This window comes from Kryptolebias marmoratus, linkage group LG8 (genome assembly GCF_001649575.2).
Source record: "Kryptolebias marmoratus isolate JLee-2015 linkage group LG8, ASM164957v2, whole genome shotgun sequence".
NCBI classification, from domain to species: Eukaryota; Metazoa; Chordata; class Actinopteri; order Cyprinodontiformes; family Rivulidae; genus Kryptolebias; species Kryptolebias marmoratus.
In genome coordinates, this window is record NC_051437.1 from 23,235,583 (window position 1) to 23,247,663 (window position 12,081).

Sequence of the window (12,081 nt, forward strand, 5' to 3'; positions counted from 1 at the left end):
ATGATAAAGTACATGCACTATTGGGCTCATCTTACCCACTAAAAAAATTTATTTCGTTAGTCCTCAGCATTGTTTATATAGCCCTGCGCCTTTAAGTATACTGTAGCAAGATGGCGCCGCTTTCGCCGCATCTCGGCCCGAGCCTTTAAAGCGGCGTGTCATGTCTATCCATATAAGTCATTGGCTGAGTGAACCTCGCAGCAGGAAATACACACACCCAGGAGGCGGCGGTTCCGAGTCAGACCAGCGGAGAAGAGCCACCGCCGTCACGGGCTGGAAATTATCTTTGTCCGCAACTAACCGAAGCCCGTCCATTTTACACGAAGCCGAACAGCCGAAAAACGCCGGGGCGGCAAAAGCGATGCGCAAGGTACGTGTTGGCGACAGGCGCCGTGTTGTGTAATTAAACTGACATCTGCAGGCTAATTAGCTCTTAGCTTAAATGTACAAATAGATTGTTTTTATCGCTGTCACCGATAGGAACTTAGCTTTCTAAAAACATAACTTCTATGTTTGGGTCCTTTTAATGCTCGACGGTAGCAGGAAGCTAAGTTAGCTGCACAAACTAAGAGTCGAGTCGTCGCTGGTTTGTAATATGAGCCGAAATTGTCAAGTTTAGCCAAGAGGAGAGGATATTGCAGCGTTCAGGGGCTTCAAGTGGCTCCTCGGGACAAAATGTGCTTTATATCTCTTTTTCAGATTGTAGATTGGAAATATGAGGAGAGAACAACACCCTGGGCTTTTATTTTGTTGATTTTTAAACTGCAGTTTAAGGAGATCCCGAATAGCTGAGAAGTAAACCAGAAACGAGTCGAGAGACTTTCGAGAAAAGCCAAATAAAACCTTACCTTATAATTGATTAAATGAAGATTCAGAAGCTAAATCAATCTTTTCCCACAAAGCCTAGAAAAGCCGCTGCTGGGTTAGGGTTAACCTCTGTTTTTGGACATTTACAATAACATTTTGAGACTTTGTTGCACAGATGAATTGTAATTTGCAGTTTAGGTTATTGTATGTACAGTTTAATTCATATTCAACACAGTTTTAGTTATTTTTTTACAGTTGTCAATCAGGGAATGTGTTGTGTGAATGTGTTAAACATCATCCTTTCACTTTATTATGTTTCCATCTGTTGCTGCAAGAAAATAATTTTCCAGACTGGGATTATTAAAGTCTGTCCAAGCAGAAAGTTCCTATCATAGAGTTTTATTTTTCAAAATAAAAGATGAACTTATGGCAAAAAGAGAATTTGAGACAGGAAGATTTAACTCGTTGATTTTTAACAATTTAATACAAAAGAAAAGTCAAGATTATCCCGGAGATGAGCGTTAGAATCTGTCTGACCTCAGAGAGTCAAAGAGTGCTCATTTGGACAAAGATTATCAATAAAACATAAGAACGCCATCAGTTTGATCACATCTGGATGGTCGAATCACTTCGAGGGACACTTTATTCTTTAAACACATCAATCCTGTTCACCTGATGAGGACATCTCAATCTATCAATATCTTATCAATAAGTCTTAGTTTTCCACAACAGAACTTGGAGCAAATGTCGGCTCATAAACAATTAGTTTTGTTTTTAAACTTCTGCATTTTAATATAATTGTCTCTCCCGGATAAAATCAGAAGCACCCACCTCTATTCGTGTGGCTTTTTATTGAACTAAAATATGTTAAGAACTCATATTTTAGATTGAGGGGTAATAATAAATAAGAAAGTGATGATCTTGTTTTAAATATACAAGCATATGAAGCCTCAGATAACTGACGGATGACTGCCTGAAACCACGTCTTTCAACCTGAACTTCACATTGCTTTGGGTTTTTGCTTTTTTTCCAAGCAGCTGAAAAAGTAAAGTGTCACTTTTTGTTTTATTAGTTTTTTCCGAGGCATTATGCGCCTTCAAAACAAAACAAAACAAAAAAAGACAAATCGGACTGTTTTGAAATCCCAAACAGTAGGTGTTACACAGCCAGCCATACGTTTTGTTTTTTATCTTTGAGGTAAACGAGACACCTCAGAAATATAAACTCACGCTAAGAAAAATACATGAGGTTGGAAGGAAACGAGTCTCGGCCTCCAGCTTCAGATTGGCCCGCCGACAGCGAGAAGACATATCGCTGACGGCTACGTTCGGTGTGTAAATGTTAGGAAACCACCGTCCATCTTTTTATCCACACCACTCAGGCGTTACTCAGCTGGCTCTTTTTCAGCCAGACGACTACATCTTCACCTCACGCATTTGTTTCTAAAATATGAGGGGAATTAGTAACCTGATGTAAAATGAAATCAAGTAGACGTGCAGGAAGGAGCAGTTTTATCTGGCTGCCGGTGCTGAAGTCTCCCAGCATCAGACTTGCACGGCACAAAGAGAGGCCACACATTCCTAAAGATTGATTTTAAAGCGGGCTCATGTCTGATGAATTGAAGTTAATCCGGTCCTGCTCCGGGCACAGACTCCGTGAGGAGATTTAGCTAAATGGCTGCTTAGCAGGGCCCTGAGAGCTGCTGCTGTTATGACAGCTGCTTCTCAGCGGACTGAAACCAACTTTTTTTCACTAACTGGTCGCTGTAATAAAATATTGCCTTAGGGGTTAAACAACCTGCGGCGCTGTTGCTTTTTCAGATGCCTGGGCAGCTTGGTAACTTGAAATCCAGAAAGAGGAAGAGGAGCTCAGAGGTCAGAACCACCAGGAAGGTCTGTGTTTCGTGTGTGCATGAGCAAACAGCCCGGTGTGCTGCTTTCATGTTAAGATATTTCTGTCTGAAGCTGACTATTGCTTCACCAGGCAGATGTGACTCGTTTACCTGCTGCATCGCTCTGTCCTTCAACTTTCCGTCACAGACTCCAGCTTCAGGGAGGAGTTCGCGCTCAAAGGCAGACGGCAGTTCGGCGGCGAGGCCAGGCAAAACAGCCGATCCCGCTGCGCGATTGTCTCGCATCTGCTGTGAGTGCCACGAGTCGGCTGGCGGGAGGAGATGTTCGGCTTCACCGGAGCTCGAAGGGCAGGAGGGTAAAGAGAACGAGCTGAGGACGGAGGAGGCAGACAACACCTGGGACAAACATGAGGCTGAGCACATGGCTTGTGAAGAAAACTGTAAAAACTTCTTCCCAGATGATGACAGTAATCAGATCCTTCCTGTGGAGCAGTTCTTTGGAAACATGGACATTGTGCAGGTGAGAAATCTTGTTCTCAATGATGGAACCCAAAATGCCTCCACGTTTTGTCTAAAATCAAAGCTGCGTCCGCCCATTAAAGGTTAAGCAACAGTCTTGTGTAACCCTCACTGTTGTAACCTGTTTGACGCAGTTTTACGAGCACAAGGGGAAGAATTCATCCTCCGAGTGAGCTGAGGTGAAACTGTCACGTTGAACGAATTCCTCTTGTCCTGCAGGACTTTCCTCAAAGGTTGTCAGCTGCTCCTTCCAGCGCTCAGAGGAAGGACAGGAAGCGACATTACTACGCACGGGAGGACAGCGATGAAGAAGAGGTGGGCCTCGGCGTCATGCAGAGAGATGAAGTAAACACTTAGTGACGAGCAACTCGATGCTGAAAGTGGAAGCCAAAAGATAAAAGCAAACAACAAAAAAAGCACATAGGAAAAGAAAAAAACTACCAAAAGAAGCCCCCTCCCCCATCAGACTCAGCATTTAGGTGGTTTTCTTCTTGTGTTCAGAATCTCATCCCTGTCACACGTGTATCTGAGAGTCATGGAAGAGGTAACCACATGGTTCAAGCAGCTGCTTGATGTTAAACCTGGAAACGTTCAGTTATCTTCTGTCTTCAACACGGGCTCTGATGCTCTGAATCTTTGTTGATGTTTTCCAACGCGCAGTAAGAATCCGTCCACCTCTAAGAGGCGCAGAAGAGCTCGTTAAACTCTTTTGACTTGACTTCGATCACATCCCTCCCGGCTGAATGTTAACTTGTCGTGCCTGGAGGGTTTTGTTGTCACGGCACTTTACGAAGACATGTCAACCCTTGTACGGTTGTAGGGATGGGACACAATACAACAAACCACACCATGTTGATGTTTAATCGACAAAATAAGGTACTCAAATAGATTTTTCCCCCCTCAGTGCTCTTACTTAAAGCCTCTTGTGAGGAAGTGAACACATGAACAAAAAAACATTAACCAGCTTAAAAAGTTGACTGAAAAACTAAACGTTTGGATTATTGTCAGTTTGGTGTCACAAAGAACAAGTTTGTAATTGTAAATTCAGACTTTTAATGACAGCTGTCACGGGTATTTGCATTCAGATTTAGATATCATGACGTGTTTATTTTGGGGTTTTTGATTGATCTCAGAATTGCTGTGTCGTGGTATCATATTACATTATGATAATTAATTATAATTAAATTACCAGGACCTTTTGGAAGGTTCACTGCCTGAGATGCCAAATTGTGCTGAACTTATAAAAAAAGTGCTTTTCTTCCACACACGACGGTTAATAAAACACAAAGGCTACAAGCCAATAAAAGTAGTATCAGAACGACAATCTGACTGCAGACAACACGACTGTGATGAAGGGCGAGGAACGGATCCGTAACGAGAGCTTTTATTACACCAGACGATTAAGATGGAAGTCATAACAAACATTATTCACCAAGTGTCTAAAACTCATCCTCAAGCTGGCAGCTTTTGAACAAATACATCAGTGTACACACACACACACACACACACCAGTGCAGCTAATAATTTTTGATAACATTTTTGTTCAATTTATATTTGGAAAAATTCCTATCAGGAATATAATTTTTTTTCTGATTTAAAAACCTGGTTTTGAAGTAATTAGTGACTTAAAAAGCTCGATTTGAAAATATTTAACCTTACCAGGTTAACAGTGATTGCACTAGAACTACTCCAACCTGTCGTATTTTGTATATAGCTGATTGTTCTGACAATTCAGTAAAATCTTGTATATATTGTTCTGCCTTATTTATGTGAAATATTTAACAGGATGCATCTTTGACTGACTGAATGTCTCATTTGTCAAACAGCTTTCATAATCTATCTTTATATTTTACATGTCCGCCAACATATACAAAAAAATAAATGTTTTTCATGATTACAAAGCTTGTGTAAGTCCTTTTTTTTTTTTTGTTAAAAAAAAAAACCTGAGAAGTTCTTCAAGCAGATATGACGGTTGAGGTGAAACATCACATCAATGTAAGCCTAAATTTATCAATTTGAGAGCTCTTACGGATCAAAATAAAACTTTCTTTCCATAAAATTAAGTTAAAATATTTAAATCAAGCGCCTTTTCTTCACTTTGGGTATTTCTTTTGCTTTGTGCGCGTCACCTGCCGTCGTATAGATCTTCTTGGTGTCACACAGCAGGTTGTGAGCTCCCTTCTTGTGGCAGACGATGTGAACCAGCTTCAGGTTCTCCCTGGTGAACAGCATCTGGTAGAAGTAGTTCAAGTTGATATCTGTGCTCCTGTGGTTCTGCAGAGCCTCCAGCAGAGCGGGTATAATCGTTCTCTTCTTTTCAATCCTGCAGGAAATGTGCAAGTGAACAAAACAAACAAACAAAAAAAACCCCATCACATATAAAGAAGGGAAAATGAGTTTAAAAAGCTTGAGTTCTGAAAATGTTTAAATAAAGCCTCTAAGAGTCAACCTGTGATCTAGATTCCAAGTGCTGAAGATGATCCTGGTCTCTCGGCTGCCGTAGGGGTTGATGGAGTGGAGCGACTGGCACATTTTCACGTCAAATGATCCCTGAAGAGGAATGAAGACGTTCAGAAGCAGATAAAACTGCTTTCAAAGTGTCACAATTTAGAGCCGACTGCACAACCGTGAAGAGAAGGCAGTAAGGACAGCCATGTGATGATGAGCGGGCGGTTTGGGTCGTACCTGGCAGGTAAACCAGCCTTCCCGGGTGCAGAGACGATCGGACTCCTCCTCAGTCCTGTCAAAGTAGCTGCCGTTGTACCTGGCATTTTTCACCATTTCCAACAGGCACTTTGATGCTTTTAAAAACTCTGCTTTGATTTTAGCTTTCTGGATAGTTTTGGTTGCGTCGTCCACCTGAAAACAGACACAGAAAAACAAAACTGGAGGACGTGTACGCCAAATGCCCGAGTGAGGATCTGATCGGGACACAAGGTGTTTGGTGTCTGCTGCCTCCTGAATTTCACCTCCTTCATGTAGCCTCGTATCCTGCTTTCACAGTTGAACTTCATGTAGGCAGATTTTGTTTTGAATCGAGCATCAATACCTGAAATATATAACCCAGTTATCAAAAGTTTAAGTTTCACATCATGTGTTTTGCGGAACATTTGGAAAAGGCAGTTTTTTTAGCGTCAAGCTGTGCGCAGAAAATTGATATAACCCTTAAAGCATTTAGGTTTACTTTGTTTTCATCTCCACACTCATATTAGTTATTATTGCCCGCTGCCAAAAGGCAAAGAAGGACGATTATGTTTTAGCCCGTGTCTGTGTGTTTGTATGTGTATTTCATGTACTGTACCGCTGAACCAGTCTTCATCTTCCTCTCTGCTCTCCAGCTCAGATCTGTCCTCCAGGTTCTGCAGCAGGTCGGTCAGGATTTTACGCCTCTTAGAGGACTTTTCATCTGATATTAGTCCCTTTGCTGCTTCAATGAGGGCTTCCCCATGCCGGTCTGTGTTCAGCAACCGACCGATGTCACAAACAACTGGAACAAACAAGCAGAGGTAATAAAGACGAGGCGACCGAAGAGAAAGGAAACAGTAGGTGTTCTTATTTACCTCCAGACCAGGTCTGATCTTTTGTCAGGAGAACCAGTTCGCTGTTATCTGGCAGGGTGGAGAAGAAGTCCTCAGTCACTGTTGTCCCATCTTCATACAAACAAACATGAGCACCAGAGAGAGGCAGCTGGAGTGGTACAAAACATACAACAGCGTTATTACACATCACTACATGTGGGGTTTAACTTACACCGAACTGCACACAGAAATAAAGCCAATTCCTGTTTCTTTTAAACCCATATTTCTCACTTTGTGTTTGTTTTATATCTGAGCTATTGATTGGCAAAGGCACTCTGAATTTAGTTTTGAATTTCAACCCTAACAGTCGTATTTATCTTGATGAGTACAGGGGGAAAAAAACAAAAAACAAAAAAAAGCGTATCCTCCCAAAGAGGAAACCGAAACGACGTTTAAAGCTCAAAGCTCACCTCCAACAACTTGCAGCCCTTTTTAAGCAGCTCCTTTAGATGTTTTGCTGCGACTCCATACTTTTTGTTTCCACTAAAGTCTCTCACTTTAACAGGTTTGTTTTTCCCAAAGAGTCCGAACATTTCACCGTTTTCAGTTCGTACATACCGCTTCCTTTCTTCCCGTCTTCTTCTTGAGCGACTCGGAGAGAGTATTTGCTGCCCCCTACCGGATCCTTTTAGATATGCTTTTATTTTGTTGTTGCTGTTGTTTGTGGCGTGTGCCTTATTATATTAAAAACAAACAAACGATGAAATGGGCGGCCATCTGCCTCGACTGGCTGAGTTTGAGAGGTCAGGAAAGATACACAGACGAACACAGAAGGATTGGTCTAGGTGTAGTTTCTATGGGACAAAAAAGAAAGATGGGAGGAGAGAGAGTAAAGGCAGAAACATAATGTTATCCAGCTTTGTATGCATGTAGCAACAAAGGGGTAGCTTAGGAAACCCAACCAACCCTTACTATAGGATTTATCACAAAGGAAAGCCTTAAACCTAATCTTTAAAGCAGACAGGGTGTCAGCCTCACAGTTAGAGACGAGAAGTTGACGCCACAAGAGAGGAGCCTGATAACTAAAAGCTCTGCCTCTCATTGTAGAAACTCTAGGAACCATGAGTAAACCTGCAGTCTGAGAGCGAAGTGCTCTGCTAGGAAAATATGGAACAATAAGATCTTTAATATTGGATGGAGCTTAGTTGTTGAGAGTGAGTATGTTAGGAGTGAGATTTTAAATTATATTCTGAATTTGACAGGAGCCAGTAGAGAGAAACTAAAATGAGAGAAACCTAATCTCTCCTTCTAACACTCATCAGAATTCTGTCAGCAGCATATTTTAGATCAACTGAAGACTTTTAGAGAGTTGCTTGGACATCCAGATAATAAACAGATTCATAGTATTGTTTTAAATCTATGTAAGCAGTGATTTCATGCATGAGTGAATTTTACTGCTGTATTTTCTTGTAAGCCTCCTATTTTTTTCCGAGTGGAATTCACAGAGAAACAGAATTTCGTATAAGAAAAGACACACACACAAATATATAAATAAATAAAATAATTAAATAAATGATATGATTTATTTTACAGTAAGAGCCCAAGAAAGCTTTTTTTTAAGCCTCCAAAATGCTGGAGCCTCACTCAGCAGACACAGCTGTCCTCTGCTAGCTGACTAATTATTATGTATAATTTGACTAATTATGAGGCTGTTTTCACCACTTTTGTTCCTCCAGCATCTGTGCAGTGTCGGTTAATGATCTCTGCAGCAAACTATAAATAATAATGAGGAAATGGAGGATTATTTCTTGACACCTCCACTGACATCAAAATTAAGCAACTAAAATACCCCCTTTGTTCAGTTTTCTCGTTAATGCAAAAAAGTGCAATGTAAGTTCATATAAAAAAACAAGTTTACATCACAAGTCAAACTTTATAGAAATGCTCAGACCATTTACGAAATACAGTAAAGTTTTGGTATTTACAATTCTAAACCGTTTTATCTGCTGATTACTTCAGGTGCAAAAGAATTAAAAGTGATTTCATAATATACTTTCATTATACCAGCGTACTTGACGTGTGGTGGTAGTTTTAATCTCTAGTTCGATCAGCTACACACATCCATGACAAACAAAACACACATAGCAACGTGTATAGAAGGAACGCCTATTGCCATAGCAACTGATGCTGCACGATGGGACATACCAAGTGACGGGGCAAGAGCGTTTGAGACACCAGTTGCGAAGATTTATTCAGGCGTTACGTCTTAGATACATGAAGTGTTTGCAAAAATATGTTGTTTCTGAAGCTAATTAGCACCCCTCAAGCATATATTCCTAATTATTAATGCTTCCAGTTTAACCATTAATTTATTTGACCACCCCTCTGAACTAAATCGTACAACTCAAATTCAATATGGCGGCCGCGGGTTTGAAAATCTTGAGCGCATAGCGAAAATTCCAAGTAACATCAACTATCCTTCGTTTTCCTCTATCGTATCGCTCAGTTTAGTTTTAACTGGAGGATATGGTAAACACGGAAGAGGCGCCCAGCACCGGAGACGGCTGGGAGGACGTGTTTGAGAGAAACCGCTTGGTTCCCCCGTCCTGCCAGACAGTCCGACTCGCCGTGGAAAACCATTTCACCTCGTCCCAGGGCTTCCAGCTCAGCATGAACCGCCTCGCTGCGCCTCACCTCCCGCAGGTGACTCCCTGTTGTTAACGCTCACCTGTAGAAACAGTTCTGTTCGTGCTACAGCAAAAGGCGTTGGTGTTTTAACAAACAAAAACAGTTCGTAAAAGTCACTTCTCTGACTGAAATATTAATGTAAAATAGAAGTTTCTAATAGAAAGTAACGCTGCATTTCTTTAGGGTTCCTTGGCTTAATGTTTACCTGTAAAGCATCCATTGTTTGATGCCTTCATATTTATTTTTCCAAGAATTTAGGATTTGTATATAGGATTATAGGTGAGGCTCACCCTAAAATTAAAATGTTTTTTGAAAGTTTGGCCAATGTTAAACTGGAAAATGATCACATTTTCTATTTTTAAAGATTAAGAGCAACTTTACTAAGATCCCTGTCTTGCCTTCTTATTCACAGGAAATCCCAGTTGGGGAAGATGTGACCTTCCAGCTTCGAGTGACCCTGTTCGATAGGAAGCGCCAGCACTTCTTTGGAAAAACATGGAGGAGTTCACCCCAAAAGATGAAAAACAACAAGATTTCCTTCAACGAGGTAGCATACAATCCACAGCTCTTATTTCCTGATTGTTAAGCTGTGAAACATGCTGTTTTCATAAGCAGTGAGTCGATGATCATTTAGCAAAATCAATCCTTATTCAAACCCTAATTATGTTAATTTGGTACAGCCATTATTTAATTAAACCCTACTCAAATGATTTACAAATCAGCCATCTTTAAATTAGCACTTATGATTGCACTGTGTTCCGCTTTGATCTTGAGTGTTGTCAACCTAAACAAAACAAAAACCTAAAGTGATCACCAAAAAGAGTTGCATTCAGCGTGTACAGTATGGTGCTTGTGTAATTTGCAAGACTGTTCACATTTATCAGCGGGCACAAACTCACTTATGGGTCAAATGTGTACCAAAGAAAAAAACATAATTTAGAAAACAGGGGTTTTAATCATGTAAAAATAGTTAAATTCTAGAAAAGTGTTTCCCCGAATTGCTCCTCTGCTCTTCCTGCCTTGCATATTTGCCACTATTTGAATGAGTTCGGCATTATTGGGTGTGAAGAGCTTGGTGAAATACTTTTGAATATCTTTGTCCTCCATAATGACGGAGGAGATAATAAAGAGGAGCTAATTTCTTAGTGAAAGCAACCGGCTTATATCACACATATTGCTTATTATATTTTACCCCTTCTTCATAACTGTTGAGAGGAAAGTTGTCACAGTGTGAACAAAATGGTGTGTCAGTGTGGTTAATTAACATAATTATTGCCCACTGCCAAAACTGAAGGTGTTAATGATTTTTGCCAGCCTGGGTTTGTTTGTGTGTCTGTTTCATTCAGAAAATAACTCATAAATCAGTGGACCAATTTTAATTAAACTCTTAAGACGTTATCATTAGATGCTCATCTACAACTGATTAGCTTTTGGAGTCAACCCGACTCAAGGTGGCTGACACAGCTAAGCAACCCTAGCAAAAATGTAACTGGCTTTAGTTCAACCAGCCTTACAGATATTGATGTAAATTTTGGCGCAGTAGTAGCTGGGAGTAATCCCCAGCACATACGCTGAGCGCTAACTGATGTGTTTTTAAAACTTTGCCATTAACTATTACAGTCAGCTCGGCCTGTCTGTTAGCAAAATATCTCATGAACCAGTGGACGAAATTATGTAAAACTCTCAGGAACTGATTAATGTTTGCACAGCTATTTTACCTTAGACAACACAAAAAAATGGTTAAACTCTGTCAGGTTTACAGATATTGAGCTAAAGTTTGATGCGGTCAGCCTCACCACACACTGCCAACAGATCACGTGAGTTTGATCACATGGTTTGACCAACATGGCCATGTATACATCCCTTCTCATTGTAAGAGGAGGTGCATTTAAGGTGGTGGGTGATATGTATTCCTTCAAGGAATGCATATGCCTTTAATTTAAAAAATGTAAACAAATATGTTACTTAGCCCCTAAATGTATAGTTTGACATTTTGATTTAAAATACTTTGTTGGGAATGATGCAGTGGATTGGATCACATCTCTTCTGTCCATCTGAGTTCTGATTACTTCAAATCATTGAGAAGATAAAGCAGCATTACTCACTGTATTGTTGTTCTCTCTTTATGTTTTTGTATTTATCTTAATTCTTCCTTTACTCTGGTTAGGGTAAAACATTGTTGCTTCACTATATTTTAAACATTGCTGGAATGATAACAAAGTATTTAAACTCATCGTGTGTCCTGCTATCAGAGCCAAAATGCTGCAATTTTCTCATTTTATTAGTCAGCTTGGGTCATACGGCGCTCCCTGGTGGGACTGACCATCTTTGGTTGTAATTAGAGCCTCTCTGCTTCTGTGCTGACCATTTCTACTAACCTTATGTAAGTTTAGTTTGTTTTATTAGATTAAAACAGAGTTAGTTGCAGATTTGGAAACACCTTTGTAGTATGTTTAAATAAAAAATGTATTTACACCCTTTACTTACGAAAGCCCAGCTTTAATCTTTGCGCTATCTCTACCTTTTTTTCATTGTTCTTTGCTTCTTTTGTTCTCTGTAATCATCATTAGACAAAGGAAATGGAGAAACCAGTTTTTTATGTCAAGCTGTGTGATGTCCTCTTTGAAAGATGTGCTTTGATGATGAAATTTTCCATAACTTGTTGAAAATGCTAAATAGGATGTTGTAAAAATCAAA

General features: G+C 40.2%; 3 protein-coding genes across 4 annotated transcripts in view; 2 read left to right on the top strand and 1 right to left on the bottom strand.

Moving 5' to 3' along the window:
- Positions 1-191: 191 nt before the first annotated feature.
- On the top strand, positions 192-4,116 carry lg8h1orf174 (linkage group 8 C1orf174 homolog). Of its 2 annotated transcripts, XM_017411370.3 has the most exons (4): positions 193-370; positions 2,628-2,699; positions 2,847-3,179; positions 3,398-4,116. In XM_017411370.3, exons 1-4 carry the CDS (start codon positions 362-364, stop codon positions 3,533-3,535), a joined length of 552 nt encoding a protein of 183 aa, XP_017266859.1. In that variant the 5' UTR covers positions 193-361; the 3' UTR covers positions 3,536-4,116. The 2 variants fall into 2 exon arrangements, with proteins under 2 accessions (XP_017266860.1, XP_017266859.1); XM_017411371.3 differs by lacking the exon at positions 2,628-2,699 and having other exon boundaries at positions 192-370.
- Positions 4,117-4,300: 184 nt separating this feature from the next.
- dffb (DNA fragmentation factor, beta polypeptide (caspase-activated DNase)) lies at positions 4,301-7,350 on the bottom strand. Its single transcript, XM_017411369.3, has 7 exons — positions 7,167-7,350; positions 6,739-6,865; positions 6,480-6,665; positions 6,148-6,227; positions 5,864-6,037; positions 5,628-5,728; positions 4,301-5,501 (listed from the first exon to the last, which is right to left on the bottom strand). The coding sequence occupies exons 1-7, from the start codon at positions 7,287-7,289 to the stop codon at positions 5,252-5,254; spliced, it is 1,041 nt and encodes a 346-aa protein (XP_017266858.1). The 5' UTR covers positions 7,290-7,350; the 3' UTR covers positions 4,301-5,251.
- Positions 7,351-9,117: 1,767 nt separating this feature from the next.
- nphp4 (nephronophthisis 4) overlaps positions 9,118-12,081 on the top strand; it is a 142,447-nt gene continuing 139,483 nt past the window's right edge. The window contains exons 1-2 of the mRNA XM_017411367.3: positions 9,118-9,399; positions 9,797-9,931. Of these exons, the coding sequence (XP_017266856.1) occupies positions 9,223-9,399; positions 9,797-9,931 (312 nt within the window). The 5' untranslated portion in view covers positions 9,118-9,222. The remainder of the gene's footprint in view (positions 9,400-9,796; positions 9,932-12,081) is intronic.